We start from the raw sequence: 22,253 nt of genomic DNA, 5'->3' as shown, positions 1-22,253 counted from the left end.
TGTAGTTCGTGTTACTCAGGCTACCATAATATGTTGGAACGCAAAGCATTGTGGGTATATGACTAGCAGGAAGTGTGTGCTCAAATATCTGTCATGTCGTGAGCTACAGGCTGAATGGCGTGTGCTGCCGTTTTTGATAAATGGCTGATTTTGCATGAAGCGTCTCTGTTATGTGGACACGACAGCGAGAAGGTGACATCGCAGCAGTTTAGCTTGCGAACTAGCTGGTGGCCTGCGCCTGTCATCGTGGCATTGAAAACCCTGTGTGACCCGTGGGATAGATTCCAGCCGCCAGAGGCTTCAAGCGCCGATGTTTTTGCGGCTCGAACGTGTAGGGGTGTGGTAGCATAAGAAAGATGAGTTGGCATTTGATTGACGGTTGACAGTTGAGCAGGACACGGTTTTAGAATAGAATAGAATACACAAATGACAACACCCATGTTAATATTATGAGTGCCTGTTGCTTTGCCTTTGCTCTGGATTCTGCAGTGTTCTACTCGTGTTTCCATTTTACGGAAGCAGTCTGTGTGTTGCCTTTCTTATGTGCCAACAATCACATGCTGTAATAATGCAACACAGAAGACCTCTGTTTTCGTTCATTGACATTGCTTCTTAGAGGAAAACGGACTGCACCAAATAGAGATGAGCCAACCTTTTATTGTGCAGTAAAAAAGTGTGCATTATTAGCTAAATTTCAATCAAAAAACAAGAATTTAAAGAACAATCATTTCTGATGAAATTTGACAGTATTCAAACATGGTAAATGTGATTTTTTATTGAATAAAATGACAGCCCAAAAGACAGCCACATGCCCAATGTGGTTGACATTATCTATTCAACCCTGTATGTGGATAGTACATTTAATTCAAATTATATTGGATTTGGGGAGGGGGGACATCTTTAATATTTGACTCCTTCAAAAAGGTGTTTGACATCACAAAAATGTATTGGAACGGGTCGTACGGAGAGCGCATAACTAAGTATTCCATCTCTCTTGACCTGTGTCAGCCATGATAAAAGGTACCAGAGGGCCTGACCAGGACTGCTGCATCCAAATTATGCATTAAACTGCACACAGGCACTGAGTTCAGCAGAGAAATTAAATGTTCTGCCTTCATCAAGTACTCTCACAAACTACAAAACAGCAATGATTTAACTGGCTGCTTTTTCCATGTTTACTAATTAGCCTTGTCTTATTTCGTCAAGCGTGGATGTTTGCAATTTTGCTCCTGGCACCTTACACATTACAGCAATGCCATGCAAAAGTGGGATTCAAACATGATTCTGCGCTGACTGAAAATCCCATATGTAATGATGAATAACTGTACTGATTGGCTTCCAAGTGAATGACATGCACAGCAGTAACAAGTCCTTCAGTATGCAGGAACGACACACTCTGCAAAAAAAAAAAAACACATTTTAAAGTCCAGGTTGTTTGACGAGTGCGAGTGTGAATGGTGGAGTTTAGCATGCTACACCCAACCTAGAAGTCACATAATCAATTTGATTGCTTATTTAATAATAACTGCTTTACCTTGACTATTCCAAAGAAAACAGAATGATTTAAAATAATCCACAGCCAAAACCCACAATGTGCTCGCACACTAGTAGAAGCAACATAGATATGTTAATGATAACGGCTACCTTGCATTATAAAAAGTATTGTTGGCACATGCCAAGGCTGGGGGAGCAGTCGGCCCGTCGTCCGGCTGGCGTCCAGCAGCTCGGCGAGAGGCTTCCGGCCGTCTGCTCCTTGCGTCTGCCCTGCAAAGGTGACTTGGTTGTGGTGCAGAAACAAATTGAATCTATTTCCATTCTTGTTAATCGGAAAAATCCTTCGGTTCGCGGAGACGCCGAATGAGTCCAGTTTGTAAAATGAGGTTGTGGAAGGTGCAAAAACATTCAGTATGTATGACAGTCATCCTTTCTACAGGCTTCCAAAGCCTTTAATGCCTAAAATTACCACTACGACAAAGTTGGTAGTTTGTCATTCGTGGTTCGAATATTCCATTAAGTATCTACATGTCTAACCTATTTAGTCAAATGCTAAAGCTATTTTCCGCTGCTATTTGTGCTATGTCATCAGCGTGAATTACATAAATGCTCTGGGGACCTCGGCGGCTGTATGAACGCAAAAACAACAATGGCCTAGGAACTAATATAATGGTGAAAAAGAGCATATTGTGTGTATGCAATTAAATACTTTTTATGCATTTTGTGTTGGTATGGTAAATCCCTGTAATCAAATTACTGCATTGTCATAATAAGTGCTGTTTTCAACCTGGTACAGCACCTTTGTATGTCTTACTATTCAATATTCACGTTGCACTTTAGTCCTAGTTATGCATTTAAGTTGAGTGATTGATTATATTGCATTCATCTTTAAATCATTTTATCTTTCAAATATTTGGCATCAAGGGTCTCAATTATCATTCCACTATTAAAGTAGAACTACAAGACATGTTTTTTCATCAGTGATCAAACAAAGTGGATGACCCGAAACCCCTTTCACAGTCGCTGATGACTGAGCATACATCTGATTGAAAAGCTCACTCTAATGGACCAAAGTGTCACGTCTAAAGCAGTTTCGGTACACATGAAGCCTCCTACTGAGAGTCTAGAGCCCTTAGCGTCACAGCAAAGTGGCGGCTGGCTGTACTATTAATTAATCTATCAGAGATTAGTGATTATTCGTTATATGTTGGAATTGGGTCTTGGTAAACAACTTTCTCGTGCCAATATTTAGCTCGGCTTGTGTGCAAAAGAAGGAGTGGACGCCAGTGGAAAATCAATATGCATTGGCTCCGTTTAAAAGGGAACAGGAACTAAAGGGTTGACATCAGTTTCAGAAATGAACAGAAATGCATCCTCCAAACCACAAGTCCCACGATGAAAAGACACATACAGAAAGACAAAAGCTGTCCTGCTTTACTGCCATCAGTATGGACTGCACGGTTAAGTACACAAGGGGTCTCCTCTCACTTGGAAAAAATCTTTATGGGCGCCATTACACACAAAAGAGACCGAGTGATCAGAGCCATGGCTCCACTTCAGAGATGCCATTTTACAGTCGACATCTGCAAACATTTCTTTCCCTCAGTCACCAGGAGCTGCCCAAGTAAAGACAATGACGAGGAGGCACAGAAAATGGCCCGGACACAGTCAGGATGGGGGCTAGGAGTTACAAATGACATGGTGCAGTGAAGCATGGTTAGTGTGTCTGTCACAAAGTCAGAGGTTCTGGTTTCATATTTCTGTATACAGTTTGCATATTATCGCCATGTGGGCTGTCTTCAGGTAGTCTGGCTTTCTCCAACATTAGCCAAACATGCACTGTAGGTTAATTGAAGAACATAGTTGTAAATGTGAGTGTGAACGGTTATTTTTCTATACTGTATGTATCCTGTGATTTGCTGTAGTCCACCTTTTGTCAGTCAGCTGGGATAGGCACCAGATCACCGTGATGCTGAACATTTCTATTCTGTATTCACTACAATTTAGGTCTTCAGGAATATATTTTGTCATCTATAACGACTATTACCAACACGCATTAAAGTGTGTACTTACTACTTCTAAAACAGCATTTGCAATGACCCAGCTTTCCTTGGTTAAAATACACTACGGCTGCACGATTATGGCCAAAATAATAATCATGATTATTTGGATCGATATTGTAATCATGATTATTATTCATGATTATTCCTCATGTTTAGGAAAGAAAATCTTTTAACAAACAATATGTAAAAAAAAATTTCAGTTCAAAATGAATCTTCAAATAAGAATAAGTTATTTATAATAATAAAAAAAATATATGTATCCAAAAAAAATCTACTTTAGCAAGGGCTAACTGAATAAATGTGCTATTACAAAGTGCAATCACGAATTGCAACTTAATGTAAGCAAATAGTTTATGCATTGAAGGCAATAGCATTAGGTTGATAGCACCGACTTTTCATCTGAAAATCCTCGACAATATAGTGACTTGTCAAGGACGGTATGTCTCCACTGTTTTGCTGGACCATTGGTCAGTCATGCACGGTCACAAATTGCAAATAACTCGACAGTTGTGATTTCCCTCTCTGTTTAATCCCAGTGTTTTGCTACAAGCATTGCTAATACTGCAGTACGTCTTACCGTGACACCCCGCCACTCCGACAACGTGCTGAGAAGGCCAACCGCAAAAGAAAAGCTTCATATATTACTAGAATAGACAGCAGTGCCATTCTAGGCTTTTATTTGGAAGTTGGCTCGGGAGCACAGTGCCGGAGCTGAATGAAGCCTTAACCATGCGTTTACCCCCAGGTAGCCGGCTGACTAGGTTGCAGGCACTGCTGCAAATTAAGCACTTTTCATATGCAGCAGTGCCCGCATTTTAAATTATTATTATTATTTAGATTATTAGGGCTGGGCATCATTTGAATTTGAGCGATTCCGGTCCCGATTCCGGTTCCAAACGATTCTCAATTCCGATTCTTTTAGGGGGCTGGGTTAAAAAAAATTGCATGGTTTAAATAAGGAGTGTCCAAATGATGAACACCGATTTTCTTAGCAGCGTGCAGGATAAACTAAAATGAAAATTTGACTCGGGGTTCTTTATAACCAGTATCAATAGCAAACCTTTGAAATAAAAGGCAATGTGTGTGGAAAATTGACTTAATATTCATTAATATTCATTTAATCTTTTTCAGCTAAAAGTTAAATACAGCATTGTTAAAATAGTTATTTGCGACTGTTTATCACGTCAAATGGTTTATATGTGTAAGTTTTAACTTGACTTCCTATTTTAAGCATGTATCCTTATATTTTGGCATGAAAAATAACGTCACATGACAGCGGTAAAAATGTAAGTAAAATGAAAATGAGTAATGAATGCTGAATGAGTAATGAATGCTGAATGAATCAAATGCTCTGTAAAACATTGATTCCTTTACCTACCCGCCGATGAGACACAAGGTTAGTGTTTGTGATACTGTGAGACAACGTTTTTGTGAATTTTGTCCCAATTCACTGACATTTCATTGGCGTAAAGTTGCTAGTTTGACCTTTGCTGATGTTTTTGCTCAATGTTAAGCTTGTAATGCGACTGTTTCTACTTTCTTTCCAATATGTTAAGGTAATTTCTATTTTATTTTTGTATCTGTCATCAGCGCTTACGTTTGTTTGAAGACTAAAATAAACGCTAAAAGCCATCAGTGCCAGAGTACAACCCATCGTTCAACTTGTTAAGTGTCTCAATGTTGGTATAGACTATATATTATTTTAATTAAAATAAAGTGGAAGAGATGTATAAATTTGAACGTAATATTTGCCAACAAATGCAAAAGTGCAAATGCAGTGGTGTTTTAATTGTATGTATGTATTAAAAAACATCATGACAACACAACTGCACGTGTCACTATTTCCATGCACAGCATTTCTGATGGCTATTGTTCTGCTAAAATTAAAACATATGTCCTAGCAGTTCTTGGATGTGGCTGGAATTTGGGGGCTGGGGGGGAATGCACAATAGCCCACTGAGCAGTCCTTTGTGATTTCAGCGTGGCTAAGGTTTTAAATAGGTAAAACCATTAGTCATTGCGCTTCAGTCACTCTCAGTGTGCCATTAGCCAGAGATTATCTGACAATTCGGGTATACACATAAAGTGCTGCTTAAAGGGAGTGTAAAATGTTGTAAGTTATCATTCCTAAATTTCAGAGAGAGCAGAATTTGACAACTCAGGTCATCAAAATGTGCTTTGTGACCTCGGAGAAATGTTCTGAGTGGAGGGTTTTTCTTGGTGTCGGTGTCAATGAGACAATAAACACTGAAATGTAAATGTAGAAAGCTACTAACAACACATTAACACTTCTGTAGCTCAAATATCAGAGATTGTAAATATTTAATAGTGTGATGTAGTGTGTACAGACTGAACGCCCCTGTCTGGCTCTAACATCCCAAGGTCCCAATCCTTCTGTTGTATGTCAACTCGGAACATTGATGCTGCTTGTTGCAAATCCCTTGCTGCACACCTATTTGTTTTGCCTGAGTTCATGTGAATGCACCGCTGTCAGTTTCCCCCCTCGATGACTGACATGAGGGGAGCGACGTAACTTGAGTGTTTATGAGCTCAGCCATGAACATCCACAAATATAGTATATGCAATTCCTATCCAACATAAAAATCATTGTAAACTGTTCAGAGTAGCATGAAAGCTAAAACCTGTGTTTATAGCCTTCTGCTCTTTGCTGTTACACTCCAATCATCCACCACATGTTTGTAACAGCTGAAGAGGTTGTCAACTGAGGCAACATAATAACAAACCAGAGGGGAAAGATAACACCTGTGTTGTAAAAAAAAACATAACATAGCCCAGCAATGCCAACTGAGGAACAATAAAACAATTCGATCAATCGGAACAATCTAATGAGATCCAACATCAGGTATCCATCTAATGTATTCAAATTCACCGGTTCACACAATGACGGCAAATGCCATGAAAGAAAATAATAGTGGAACCCCTAAAGTTGAATGCCCCTAAAGTCGAACAATTTCAGGAAAAATAAGTCTACAGTTGTACATAAACGTGGAGGTCAAGCTCTCAGCAGCATGACGTCACACAAGTCTACAAAGTCAGCTGATTTACTTCCCAGCCATTTGCAGTTATCTCCCTACACATACATTAAAGTTTTTACGCTTTACTAAATAACAGTTTATTTTTGTTTGGTATAAATTGATGATGACGAATGTGGAAAAAAAAAAAAAAAAAAACAAGATGCAAAAAGTCCATATACTGTACGTGTTATACTGTGTGTTTGATTTTCACTAGGCTTCCCACGATCAGGATTTTTGGGACCGATCAGCGAGTTAAAAACAAAAACAATAACCGATCACCGATCCGATCACAAGATGGAGCAATGTGTCTATTTAAATGACTTGTTCATCTACTGGATATATGTACTTGTGTACTGTATACTGATTATCTTATTCTCTAGTCAGGTCATGTATTCTAATCAGTCAGGTCAAACCAACATTACAACATGACAGAAATAATGGGTGCTAACTTACTGTAATTAAATTACTTTATTGTAATTAAATTACTTCACACACACCGAAACTTTAGAGCATGATACGACAGAACGCCGGCATGTTTACGTACAACCGTTAATGCTAGCACCATTTGCATATCTGTTGTTGACCAATACTGACCACTCTTGTGCCTGAGTAGCATCTGCAACATTTGCACAATCAACATTGTCCCAGATTATCACACTACTAATCACTTTAAACTGCATCAATTTCTTGAAGTCTCTGCGCCCTTTGCACAATTGTCATTGCACCGGACTATTGTTCTATTAGTCATTTCAAACTGCTCTAATTGCTAGAGGACTGCATCTTTTTGCACAATTGTCAAGAACAAGAATTGTACCGGCATTACCACATTACTGGTGACGTTTTATTTCTCAGTGACTGTGTTTTTTATGTCTTTATGTCTCAAAAGTATTCTCTGTCAATTGAATGACTGTTGTCGCACTCGAGCGGCTCCAACGACCCGAGACAAATTCCTTATGTGTTTTTGACATACTTGGGAAAATAAAGATGATTCTGATTCCGAACAAGCATGTTTGAAGGAATAAAAGGCCAAAAGATATTTCCTTTATTGGTTATGTTTCCAGGCTATGCTAATCTCCCCACTTATAAGAAGATGAGACTGGGATATGATGATATTATTTAGTTGAGCCAGTTGAGCACTCAAAAGGAATCTGTTTCTCAAACTAGAGACAGATGGCGTTATCCTGTTACTCAGTTGTACAGTACACTTGGGAATGCAAATGCCACATTGTGCTCTGCTTTATAGGGAATTATTCAGGAAACTATATGAATTTAACAACTCAGAGTAACAATTGGCGGATGATCTTAAATGGACATTTCCGGACATAAATCTGTGCAGATGATCCAGATGCTCTAAACTAGTCTTTATTACATCTTTATGAGTCACAACACAAAGTTAGTCTGTAACTGATTGTAGTCACGGCTTTGATATTAAGCTATTATAATAAAGGAGAAAATATATTTCATTACCATGTCAGTCATGACAGAATGCTGTCACGACACATTATTGCACATCATACATCACTGTTTCAGTGTTACTGATATGTCAAAAATACTACTAAATGAATATTAGATATTACTGTCAAGAAACATGCAGGATCAACAGTCGGTTATCCACAGGCTGTGTGTATGTGTCTGTGACCAAAGGATTAGGAAACCCCGGCCTGATATTTCACTCTTAATTGTTTGAAATGTGCCTTTTTTTTTTCATCCTTTAAAAACAAGCTGTGAATACATTTGATTTCAAATTACCCCCTTTCTTATACTGAAGCATCAATCTATGCGCTCTTCTCTGGCTGCACTTACACATTCTCCCTCAGGCAGGTTTCTTAGAACTGCGCAGAGAAAATCAATTGTTTTTGAAATGCTGTTTTGAAATGTTGCCAACAGTATCATACTACGGCTAACACGGGAGAACAGAATAGCAGACCGTTCAATGGCAATTTATCATCTTCATTTGGACATATAAGAGAAAAAACACTTTATTGACTTAATTACACTGAGGCAGAGGACTACTGTTGTACTTTAAAGGTCAATAGCTAACAATTAAAAAACCAATATTTGTTATTTGAAGGTCTGACAACATACCAATGCACCTATTATCATTTCATTGAGCTCTTCACTTGATACCACCCACATGCACTGCGATGACTGCTTTAATCGACCCTGGTGCTGCAGTTGTTTGAAAGTGCCATACTCCCAGGTTGAGTGTGGCTTTGACACAAATTTAAAACTGAGACCTTACATATAAACTATAATCTATAATCTAGACAATAAAACAATGAGAAATGTTGACAAGAGCAATGGAAACAACTGCGATATTTCCTTTTGTTCAATCAAATTATAAACAGACAGCAGAATGCACTGGGCTTGCTGCCTTTCAAGCAGTGTTTCACAAACCTAGAGTTTGCCACCTAAAATGGTTACAGACTGTAATTTTGTTCAGTGCACTACATTGTAAAACACGACTTTGACCCGCCAACTAGAAGTAAGGTACAGTGTTAACAACTACAAATGAAAACATGCAGTGTGATTTTGGTCAAAATGACTTTTAACAAATGATATCAGTGGCTGCATGTGCAATTGTGCATAGCTCATTTGCTTTTTCTTCCATCATTATACTGTTCTTGCTCTTGGGCCTACTGTGTTACGTTCCTGTTTCTCTGCCTGACTGCTATGCCACGTTGGTTTTTGTATCCGCAGTGTTCTTGTCAAGTGTTAGCGGACGGAGCCTCCTGCGTCGCACCTGCTGTCAATTATCATCAGCAGGGTATTTAGACGCAGCAGAAGGAAGGCGCCAATTTATTGTACTGCTTACCTCCATCTTAATCATTTGTTTTGAAGTGTTTCTCATTACTCCGATGTTCTTCGTTTAATCTGACAGTACTAACCGTATGTTCGTTCGTGGCTGAATGTAAATCTCATTTTCATTTTGTGTCTCTTCTAGCTTGTGTAGTTACATATATTCCTTGTGTTTATTTCTCTTTCAGGTATCATTCCTTCCGTTGTCAGGTCTTGTCATCGTTTTTCATCCATTACTCAGTCCTGTTTCTCACATTTAACGTGCTTCCTTGGTTCAATAAATTCAGTTTGATTTCTTTAGTTTTTGTTGAGTCTGCTTTCAGGTCCAACTTTGCGTCCACTGTGACATAATGTTAAAGTTGTTATTACTGCTATTTCTCAGTGGTCTGTTTGTTTTATATATATATATATATATATATATATATATATTTTTTTTTTTTTTTTTTTTTATTTACTGCCATAAACTATGAAACTGATGCAATAATAAGATAATAATGACTTAGACCAGCTTAAGTGCAAAATATGTCAGTCTGATAATTGATGATGTCTGAATCTACAGTAAACGTCTTTGTGTCATTGAGGCTCTGAGGAAGGTGCCCACCCCACTCCTCAACGACGTGACCTCACGTGGCGAGACTAAGCATGTGATACATTTCGTTAGTAATGTGTAATTTGAATTGATTTGTGTGCGACAATAATGTGTTGGAGGCTAATGCAAATAAAATGAATATTGAATAATGCCACAAATTTGAATACACACATTTGTTGGCATTTGCTACTGTATGTTCTAATTTATACACTGCCATCGTTAATAATGATAAAATTTATTTTAATCATACAAACATGGGTCGTTACGAATGCTGTTTTAAAAGCAGTCAGTCCTTACACAGTACAAAAGAAATTGACGCAAGATGCATCAGGACATCGGTTTCTATTGTTTGTTACAGAAGACTGCAAAACAAATTGGAGTTAACTCTGTAAATGAATGGGGGAAAAGAAAAATTGTCCTTAATGTTTTCATGACCACAACAAACCTATTTCTTCTTGCAGACACTTTATATACAATAGCACTGTCATGGTCTGTGTTTTGGGTTGGGTTGTGTAGTTTTGTTCCATGTTTTCCTGTGTTCCATGCTTGTCGTGTGCTCGTTTAGTTATTGTGTCCACCTGTTCTCGTCAACCTACCTTGTGTCGACCAATCAGCTCTCTCCCGCCACTCGTGTCTTGTCCAGGTGTTCCTCGTCTCGTCAATTTGTTTGTATTTAGTTCCCTGGTTTCTTTCAGTTCTGGTCGGTTCGTTGTCATTGTCAGGTTTCGTTGTGCCTGTCTGTTCCACGTCTTACTCACCAGTCGTTTTGTTTCCATTTTTGATTTATTCAAGTGTTTCTTTGTTACTTTGGTTGTCTATTGTGGGACTTTGTTTAATTTGCTTCATCCATGTTCCTTGTTTGCCCTTTTTTGGAGATTAAATATAATTTTTTGAGACTCCCGCACTCCTGCCTTGCCTTCCTGCTTCCTTGCACTTGGGTCCTCCACGTTTTTGCCTTGCCTTCGAAATAACCTAATCGTGACAAGCAATATGATGTGAAGCCTGCAATCAAGGCATTAGAGGTTTTTGTAATTGACTGACTTCATCCCTACTTCTGAGTGGATCAGCAACAAGCATTATATTATTTGGTGACGTCAAATCTTGTGTAAAGCAGTGGCGGGGGATGCATTTTGGACGTGGGCCTTCTCTCAGCAGCCAAACAACTTATTCCTATAACTTAAACCACTGGAGTAGCTCTAAATCAATCAGAGGACAGACAATTCTAGCATCACCGGGGTCCTGCTATGTGGTGCAGTTTATTTATTCTGAAATTTGATTGGTTCAGATTGTTAAAAAAAAAAAAAAAAAAACATTTATATTGTGTGTATTTGGCATTGGCCAGCAATCTTGAGTCTTAAAGGCCCTTGGAAGATCACATTCATATGCCACTACACATAGAAGCTGGAATCTGATTGGACCGTTAAAGAAATTAACCTTGAAGCGACTGGGGCTGCTAAGCCAAGACACGCAGTGAAACGAATACAAGAGACTTGAAAATAAATTAATAAAATTTTAGTTGAAAATGCTGGTGAGTGCTTTTGGCCTGGTCAACAGGACAACAGATCTAACATGCTTCAGCCCACTTGACACCTAAAGTGCTCTTCTCTTTGGTGAGTGCTGTGATGCATGTGCAAGTTTAGTACAGTTCCTCTCGTTTGGCAAATTTCGAAGAGGTGGGCTATGGCCCGGCACGAGTGGTCATGCACGTACTGTAGCTGTGTCATAAAATTACTTTAATTACTGTTTCTTGATAGTTAATAATGGTTATCAGCCCTTTGTATAATATAAGCAAATGCAATGCCTAGAAATATGCTCAGTCACATGCATAGGATGCAGTATTCCTATATATTGTGTGCCCCTCGCTTGAGTAGCGTTATAACACGCCAGGCCCATCTCCACCTGCACCTGATGCCAGCTTCAAGCTGTGCCACATGAGTAGCATCCTCCTCTTTAAGCACTCACTTTCGAAAAGAATTGACTAAAATCATTGTCTGTTTCACTTCATTGTTCACTATTACCAACTTCAAAGGCTAATCCCAAATGCATCCTCCAGGAAAATATTAAGTACAATATTTTTGTTTTTATTTCTGAATTTGAAGTTAGCTCATTCAGTGTTGTGACATAATCCCTAACATCGATCCATCGCTTAATACATTTAACATTAACATCCGTAAACAAATTACATAATTGTAGGCACATTTCCTAATTAATACAAGATGTACTAGTGAATCAACTCTTGTCGCCGATGTTACGTGTGCTTCACGGTTCCGCTGGGACCACAACCAGGGCCTCGATCCGCAGCCCCTCAACGCGAAAATACAAAAGCCCAGTGCAACAAATACGACACTGGCTGATCTGATGAGCAAAAATGTTGCTTTAATGTTGCCTTTTAGTTCATAGGTTTGATATTGGTACTGGTTCTAAAGAACGCCGAGTCAAATGTTCATTTTAGTCTATGCTGCGGGCTGCTTAAGAAAATGGATGTTCATAATTTGGACACCCTTTATTTAAACCATGCAAACTTTTTTGACCCAGCCCCCTAAAAGAATCGGAATCGAGAATCGTTTGGAACCGGAATCGAAATAAGGAACCGGAATCGGGACCGGAATCGCTCAAATTCAAACGATGCCCAACCCTACTTCTAATTGCTGGATTATCCTGATGAGTAAACTGACCAATGCAATTTTTAATTTTTTTTTGGAGTAGCTGCAAAGCTATGAAACTCGTCAGGATTTACTGTGCGTTGTGATATTAACATGGCTCATGATAACACATAGGTGGCATATAGTGATTATATATTAGTTTCAAGGGAAATGTGCAAAACTATGGGAAGAGAGTGTGCATAATTTGGCTTCAAGAGCTTTAATTGTTGCTTCTCGTGCCAAAAATGAGCTTCCAGTCCAGCTCCTTGAAAAGGCCAGCTGCAGTTGTGTACTCTGATCTGAGAGGAATTAAGGATCACTCCTGCATTTATCGTTGTCATTTCTTGGGTTAAGTAAGACCTAATAATAAAAATATTTTTTAAAACTGCCCTCCTGAGCACCATAGGACAGCCATGCAAAAGTAAAAATGGAAATAACAGCATTCAAATGGCCAAAGACGTGTGTGTGCTCAGAGTGCTTTGCAGAGGGAGGAAATCCAAACACAACACGGTAACAAAACGAGAAAAATATTACTTTTATCGTGCATTTAGTCCTTTCGTCCAACCTCAAATGTAGGGTTTTGCTCATCAAAAGATGGCACAATGCATGCTTGTCTTTGCTCAGTAAGTTCCATCCGTCCATTTTCTATACCGCTTTTCCTGTTCAGGGTTGCGGGGGGGGGGGGGGGGGGGGGGGGGCTGGATCCTATCCCAGCTGACTTCAGGCAAAAGGCAGACTACACCCTGGACTGCTCAAGAGTCAAATCGAATGGCACAAGGAGGCAACCATTCACATGGTCACTGAATGGGAATGGAAACAGCGCGGCCCGTCAGCCGAGTCAACCAATACACCATCAGTAACTACAGTAAAAGTTCCATCCATCCATGGGGGTCGTCGGGGGTCGTCCGATTTGGCTGATTGTGTGTTCCATTGTGTGTGTTCCACTTTTTTGGAAACCATATGCACCCATATTACTATACAGTAACAACTTATTGTTTTGTAGTTTTTTTCGTGGCCTAAAAGCACAGTACAGTACAAAGGTATTGTAAATAAATCTAACATCTGCATTGCGCCACACTGCCAGTAAGCAAGAGTGGACAATTCTGGGACTAACAGACTTTGACAAACGGCATTTTAAGTGACAAATGGAAACAATTTTTAGACACATTGTTTAGTCCCGACAATTCATTTTATCAGCTATCTGTTATATCGCTGTCCGTTTTATTGAGGTTCCATTGTACTATCCCCGAGTCATCAAATACTTCAACATAAAGGAAACTTATTTTCCCTAATAAACCAAACTAATTATTCATTATTCCGACGTTTGATTATTCAAAACTGTTGAATCTCATTCATTAATCTTAATTTTCATCAAAAGGTAAAATACAAAGATCCACAATAGAAGAGACACTGGCATTGAGCTTCTCGAAAACATTTAGGGCAGATTAACACTGGGCTAAAGATAGATTATTTTCAGTCATTGTGGTTATTTCTGTTATGCAAAGTGGCAACCATCATTCATAACTTGCAGGACGAATGGTTGCATCGATCCATCCATCCATTTTCGGAACTGCTCCACTGTGCCACCTGCACTGATTCTATGACATCTAAACTGTGTTCTCGTCCTTATACAAATGTACCATGCTCCAGCTACCCGCTTCCAACCTGCGGTTATTAACAAGCTGGACTTTAGGAGTCAAGCATGCACAAGCAATGCACTGAATTCCTCATGCGAGTGCGCCATTAGACATTTCCCTTTCGTATCACTTCTGGTAAACAGTATTTAACCACTGCATGGGTGGTAGCCATGAGGTGCTAGGTTCATTAGCCTTCCATTCAAAAGTGACAACAGTCATTAAGTGCCTTTATAGACTGTTAAGCTATTTGTAGATGCTAGGACCTTGTACCTACTTGTTTTCTGGACATCCGTAATAAATTGCAAAGCATAGCAAAATAACTAATTTGTAATGAGCAGTGCAGCGAGACATACTTCATTTTGTTTATTTGTCAAGAGACTTTCCATTCATGATAAAAGACTTTCCACGCTGACAAAAGGAATGTAATTGGGGGGAAAAGCAAAACAAGCCAGTCATTAAGTATTGTATAATAAATATAGGGATGTGCATTTGACCAAAAAAAAAAAAACCTTGAGCGCTATTTCTGAATGATTACACTGTACAGTAAATGTAATGTATACGTTAGAATGAGATATTGTGTATTATTAGTGCAGATAAGGGAAAACCAAACACTGCAAAAATCAGCAGTGTACTTCATCGGGGGCTAGCCCAAGCCAATTTCCAAAATTCAGTTCAAGCTGGAGTCCAATGCATAAAGACCTTGTCCAAACAATAACTAGCACCGCATGCTATTTGAATATCAAAATCATTTCATCTTGGACGAGGCAGTTGTAAGTGACATTGCAAAGAAAAGAGGAAAATGCTTAGCGAATATATAAGCACGCACATGAAAAGAAGGCCTGGGAGCAGTGTCACTCCAGCATGGTGGTGACAGATGGAAAGCACTAGTATGTTCCTCCAGGGGTCTGACCTCATCAGAATTTAACTTCATCCAAACAGGAGCTACTGGTGCTGTGGTATGCTTGTGCACAGCTCTGTACACAGCAAAACTTGGAGTGTTAACATTTCAGGATTACATTTTTTGGCAGGTGATTTGAACTCCCAATGTGTAACATTTTCAGATTTAAACGGTGTCCAGAGTAGATGTTATTTCACAGAGTTGATCACATGGTGTTAGATTAACTTTTCAGGGAAGCATTTAATTGAGCTCCGCCTCTGCACCTACACTTCTTCAGGTTGAGAGGGACGAGTCAGCGGTATTTTCCTACTCCTGTATTTTCACATGGTAAATTAAAATCAAATTTACTAGAATAATTAGGAATTGACGCTGTGAACTGCGGTAATATGCGAAGAATATATGTTGTAACGACGGTGAAAGCCTTGCTACTCCCAGCATGCTTTGCGGTGCCCAATTGAAAATATATTTACAAATGAAAAAAAAGAACCAATAGTTGATGCTAAACATTGCTTTTTCATCGCTGTTTCTGCCAACATTGAAATAAGCGTTTAGTGATCTTTTTTTTGTGTGTGTGTGGAACCATGACTGTGTGTTGTAAGATGAATAATGACCCTCCTCCGTTACAAGCTTGGCAAGTATGCTTGGTCCCAGGAATGATACATATTATTTTCAAAATGGCTTTAAATAATATAGTAGTTATTCAAAATCCATCCATTTTCTGTACTGCTTTTCCTCACTCGGGTTGGTGGCGTGCTGGAGCCTATCCCAGCTATCTAGCTACGTCCACCGTGCGCTACTATTCAAAATCATTTTTGAAAATAACAATTATTATTCCTATTATATATATGTAAGTATAAATTATAAGTGTATATATATATATATATATATACATATATATATATATATATATATATATATATATAGCCATTTAATCTGTTATAATTAGCTTTTTTAGTCTTTATTAGATTTGAGTGTAGTAAATTCCTTCAACATCTACAGCTTGATCTTTTCTGCACTGTTATAATATTGAGAAACTAGAATGAAAATTGGCTTTTTCAACAACTGGAAATTGACACCTTACTGCAGTGATTGTGGCAAAAGAAGTAAGGCATTGAGGAATAAAAGCAAACCTGAATAGGTCAGTATTTTTGTGGCTCAGTATAATACCATACATAACCTTTCAAACTAAAACGCTCGTCACTAAAGCCAATTGACTCTATGTCTGTCATTAAACTGAAAAAAAAATACTGAAATACCAAAAAGGATAACACGGGCAGAAAGAACTATGAAAGCAAGTTCACACAAAAGGTCTATGACTTGAAAAGGACATTGTAAAAAGCCTCCTGTGAAAATATCTTAATCTGACTACCATAATGATACAGTGAGGACAAATGCAAATGCTCAGATCCCTGAGATTTGGTCACACCAATGAAACGAGACTGGTATCGCACGGCATTGATAAGAAAATGCAAGTCAGGCTGTGTCATCCCTGGAAACCTGACCTTGTGAAGTTAGAAACTTTGTTTCCTATCTGATAGAAACAAAGAAACTACTCAGCTGTACAACGTATGCAAATGTGAACGTTCTGGATGTAAAAAACAAGTCTCTCAAAGAAAAATCCAACCAAATAGCCATTTTTTAAAAACATAGCCAAGAGCTGTATGAATTTGTTGAAATGAAAATTAATAACAGTAAGACAAGACTTCAGTCTTATGGTTTTTTTACATTTGTATGACCAAATGAATCATCAAGTAAAAACATTAGGGGTTTTATCTTCATTTTTAACAAAAGACAACAATGTACCAAAAAAGGAAAAAACAAAGCATTTACTAACTCTACTTCCACCAAGCACAATCAAGTGCAGAGGAGAGTTAGTTCGTTAGTTAGTTAGTTAGTTAGTTAGTTAGTTAGTTAGTTAGTTAGTTAGTTAGTTAGTAGGATTAGGTAAAATCTACGTAACCAGTCTCCATGAAACTTCGTGGAGGCATGGCCATGAACAACAACAATTCTTTTATATTTGAGCATAATAATCGATTCGGCAAATGTTAAGAATCTGGTCAAGCAAACACATAGGCAGCACTCCACTCGGTTATGTTCTCCACAAACTTCCCTCCTCAATTTCTATTTTTACGATTCAATCTTTGCAGAGTCTGCACCCCTCAATACTTGAGGGAGTCCGCTTTATCCTTTTTTATTTGTAATGTTCTAAAAAGTTCAATTGTAAGCAGATAGCCATGACGGATCTGTTTAATAACAGTGGGAGAGACTGTTTAGAATGTCGGCTCTAAATAAATCATATTTGGCACCACGGCATGTTTTAATAATCACATTATTGATTGAATCCGTATCATATTTAAAAGTATGACTATCTTCAGGAACAATGTCAGATGTATTTATCTGTGCCAAGGTGGGCTGTTCTGAAAGCTTATAGCACAACATCTTAATTAGAAATTTGTCACTCATACACACTGTAATATTCCATTACAGAAAGATATGCTGACATGCTGTCTCAATGCCTTGCTGATCTAAGTCATAATTCAGAGCTGTGTCATTTGTAGGCAGCCTGTGCCAATCACAGGAGAAGCCAGACGCCTATAAATCACTGGCATTCTGACTAAACTTGTAGTAACATGGATCAAATAGCTGTTTCACTTGCGAGCAAATAAACGCATAAGAGCCACTACAAGCACAGCTGAACATCCCTCACGTGGAGTACCACTTTGGTGGAAAACTCTTGTGAAAATGAATCCAGAACTGAACACAACAACAGATGTCTCTCAGAAACACTGCAAGATTGCTGAACTCCACAACCACACAATTGCTACATTACGCAGGTGGGAGTCAAAACGCCTGCCTGGACCAGTCAGACCAGCCCACAGCCGTACCAGATAGATACCAAAGATATTCAAGCCAGAAACACAAGACATTGACATAGACGCAGAGAGAGTACAATGGCTTATCATTTTGTTGCGTAGAACTCACCTCCAGCGCCTCCAAGGTCACAAACCCCGTGATAGAGAAGCCATCAATGATGTCCTCCTCAGCAGAAGTAGACTCCTTTCGTTTTCTCCGTGGTGGTCTCGGGCGGGATGAGGAGGGCTCCCTCTTTCCTTCTCGCTCCGAGTCAGATGACAAATGAAAGACAGAGCTCTTAACATAAGTGTTGCTTATCCCATTTGATCTCCTTTCCCGATTCCTCTCCGACCTCGACTTCTTCTTCTTGCGCAGGCCACGAGATTGAGGGCCATCCATGTCCTTCATAGGAATTATCCTGATAAACCCCCCCTCTTAATGAAAAGCAAAGTCTTCAAGGATCAATTACTGCAAATGCTCCAAATCCACTTGAATCCCAGAGGAGGATATCCCACTGAATATTATCAATATATTGGATCCGAGGTAATCATGTAATATCCAGCAGAAGAAGTCTTTTACAGGGAAGGTAAACCTGCATTGAGTCACTAAAGCAAGCTAGATTCCAAGTCCGGTAACGGTCCCCAGTGGCAATCCATCAAATCCTACAACACTGCCATAAAATCATCAATTAGACAGCGTAATCACGGAGAAGATGTACTTTCCGCTACTGGAGGAGTTTTTCAAGTTAAAGCAAAAGTCTGCTGAGGAATCACGATCCGCCATGGCGAGTTCAACATGTGACGTCGCATCTCCCCTCCTCTCGTGTTCTTCTTGCGAAAACACAGCAAACTGGCCCTCCTGTCGGATAAAGAGAGAGAACGCAAGCAATTTGCAACTTGATCACTCGGCAGAGTTCAACTGCACTTTTCAGTTAATGATGCCGTTTTGCAAAAGGTCTGGCAGACTATACAGCAGGTTTGTGCCATTCTCCATAATGCAAGATGAATGTTCGATGAGGATGGCGACAGTCTCGTCTGGTTCCTTAATCTCCCAGGCCATAAAACCTGATACGACATCATTATGTCTTTGTCTTTGTCTATTCCGCTATCATCTCTGAGGTTTTACTTTTCGCCAAAGTTCTCAACTCCAAATGGATTTTACGATGACGTATCTTATTCATAGCACACGTTCGGGTTTGCGACCCAAGTACAACACAAACCTGTGCTGCTGATTTATTTACACTGACCCTTCACAACATTATGACCACTTGCACTATGTAATGAGAGCCGATATAAGGGAAAATGTTTGCCTTAACAAAAGATACCATCCGATAATTATTATAACTACATTATATTGACTGTTATTTGCGTTACTTTAGAAATGCAACTGCATCTGACTGAGAGGTGTCGCTAAAATCTTGGTTAGCCACATGAGGGTCACAATATTGAGTCAATCAATATTGTGACCCTCGTATCTGAGTCAATCAACTTTGTTAATACAGCTCTTGTATTGAATCTCATTTAATGGTGCAGTTGTACCTCATGCTGTGTCCTGTCTGTACAAAACAGCTTGAATCAAATCAATATAGTGAGAAATTTAGGTGCAATACTAAGTTAATTTATCTGTAAAATAACCTTGCACAACGGCACATTTCACACAAAAATAGTCTTTAGTGAGACGGGAAGCTATTTCTTTCTTTTTTTTTTTTTTTTTTTTTTTTTTTACAGATTCAGCATGGTGCAGCCCTCTATTATCAAAGGATACATCTAACAATTTAAAGCCAGCACTACTATCAGGGTTGTGATCTCAATTCTCCTCTGCTAGAAAGTATTCTGGCCTCTACTCAATTAACACATTCGACCGATATCAAGCCAACATTTATTTCATCTACAGTGTCACCCTGGACCCAACAACTCACTTATACGGTATTAACATAAACAACTCTCATGAATGTAAAGCGAATGTTCTGTTTCTGTTTCTGTTTCTGTTGAGTTCCTGTGATTTACCAACAATATTCACACACTCGCCAAGTCTTAAGTTAGTGTTTTTCGTATTGTTGAATGGTATCTCCTGTCTTACTATACACTATATGATGTTATTTTTTAAAATAAATATAATGTTTTTGATTTTATTTTTTTCCCATTTTGACATTTGAAGTATAATATCCAAAATGATTGCGTTCTAAATACATCGCCAAAGTTCCGTAGTTGATTAGAATGCTTGGTTTCCCCAAACATTTTCGAGACCCAAATCAGAACTGTGGCTCCTTCCAAAGCCCACTAAAATTCACCAATTGTCAATTACCATGACATCGACCTGTATTGTACAGACACAATAAACTAACAATACTGAAAGAAAAACAATAATGATTAAAAAAAAAAACATGAATATGAAAAGCTACTTTGCAAAAATGGTACATATTCTTCATAATCAATTAAAGGGTTAGGGTTAAGTGTGATCTATTTTTGGTCCGCTGCGCCCAAGTTTGGAAAACAATGCTTTCAATTATGACATAGGTTACCAGGATCATTCAGAATGGTGAAAAAGATTGTGTTTCCTCAAGATGGTTAGATATGAAGACAATGGCAAATATCTTTCAATTGTTCTGTACCGCTTGCCCTCATTAGGATTGTGGCTAAACTATCCTAGCTGACTTTGATTGGAAGGCGGGGATTGCTCATCAGCCAATCACAGGGAAATGGCAAATATTCCTTTCAAACTTTTTGTTCTATTTGCTGCAAGAAGATACTTATTCAACCAATAAAAAGACAACCTCAAAGTTAAAAATTGGCCAGGGTATGAATCATGTCTGGTTTAACTGTGTGTCAACACTAAGTAGCAAACTCTGGCATGACATACCTTCACTAACGCTCATATCATGTTATGTCATGTCATGTCATGTTATGTTATGTTATTGTGACAGTTACATACACTTGGGCATCGATTCAAACACACCCTGAAGTGGCGTGTGTCCCGATCATTACATCATAGAACTTGTACTGTGTGTATAATAAAATGCAGCCTTTAATAAAAGCATTACTTTGAACCAGCACACCTTCAACACGCAGAGGGATTGCACCTCGAATGCCTCACCACACACACCGCAACCAATGGGTGACAGTCTAACTTTACATGGTCTCCTTGGACACAGGTTGTCATGTCACGTGGCTCATTACTGCTTTGCGCAGGTAATGGAGTGTAGCAATCCTGCAAAGTTATTCAAACATGTTTTTTTTTTATTATCATTATTATTATTTATTATTATTACTTTGAACACAAATACCAAGTCAAATGTATGATTTGGGATTGAGGTCCACTCCTGCATGCACGCATTTAGGAATGCAGCAAGCCACATTAAAAGAAAATCTATCCAAATATTCCAAATATGCGCTCTCATGATCCAAAAAGCAAATGCATCTTTCCCACAAATCCAGCATCAGTGAATTGAACCGGATGCCCCATCTGATGACACGCATACTGCACAAATAGCTCCACACAAAAATGATTACAAAAAATATGAATAAAACGCTCTGTAGTAGAAACCTGGTCTAGCTTTCAGCGTTTTTTCCCCCGCCTGGTCTAATAAAAGACTTGTTCCCCTTGTGTTCGCTCACAGACTCTTTTTGTCTGCCAAGCTGGTGCTGCCAATCGAGATCGAGATCAGATCCGGTTCTGTAATCCAGCGCAGCCCACGGCAGCCTCCCGAGCGGCATTTCCCACTCCAACATATTCCGCACACGCAACAAAAGCATGCCTCTCTCTCTCTCTCTCTCTTTTTTTTTTTTTTTTTTTTTGCTCACTCTCTCTCCAAGACACGTCATGCAAAACCAAGAAATGCAAACCCGTGCGAGTGGGGGAGGGACCGTCCCGATAAGTTGCAGTCCGTCGGTCAATTGCATACAAAAAAAAAAAAATTCATAAAGCACCAGTAGGTTTGGAGCGGACAAAATAGATCCCGCAAAGGCAAAGCAGCCTCGGATCTTCCCCGCTCAGACTTCCAGGATCCCGGAGACTCGGGGACCGGGGCGCAGGGATACGGCGGTGCCGCAGTGCCGCTTTACATGCTACACGCTTCCTCCTCGGCGCAAATAGTGCTCGCCTCACTTGATCCGCGGCTCTTTTTTTGGGAGGGGGGTTCCAAAGAGGGAGACGGTGGACGGCATGAAAAACGCACACTTGGGTTACTGACGCGCTTTGGAAAGTTTCGAACATCGTATTATGTATACATAACCCCCCCATGTAT

The 22,253-nt window shown here is 39.2% G+C and overlaps 1 protein-coding gene across 11 annotated transcripts in view; it reads right to left on the bottom strand.

Moving 5' to 3' along the window:
* Positions 1-22,006, bottom strand: part of auts2a (activator of transcription and developmental regulator AUTS2 a) — a 324,592-nt gene extending 302,586 nt beyond the window's left edge. For 9 of the 11 annotated variants that reach the window (XM_061751395.1, XM_061751400.1, XM_061751402.1 and 6 more), the window contains exons 1-2: positions 21,853-22,005; positions 18,140-18,868 (exon numbers count right to left, since the gene is read on the bottom strand). In XM_061751395.1, coding sequence (XP_061607379.1) covers positions 18,140-18,418 — 279 coding nt within the window. In that variant the 5' untranslated portion in view covers positions 18,419-18,868; positions 21,853-22,005. Of the gene's footprint in view, positions 1-18,139; positions 18,869-21,852 lie in introns of those variants that run through there. The other 2 variants (XM_061751398.1, XM_061751406.1) reach the window with 2 other exon arrangements.
* Positions 22,007-22,253: the final 247 nt, after the last annotated feature.

This window comes from Phyllopteryx taeniolatus, chromosome 17, assembly GCF_024500385.1.
Source record: "Phyllopteryx taeniolatus isolate TA_2022b chromosome 17, UOR_Ptae_1.2, whole genome shotgun sequence".
Lineage (NCBI taxonomy): Eukaryota > Metazoa > Chordata > Actinopteri > Syngnathiformes > Syngnathidae > Phyllopteryx > Phyllopteryx taeniolatus.
This window is presented reverse-complemented; position numbering and strand designations above follow the sequence as displayed.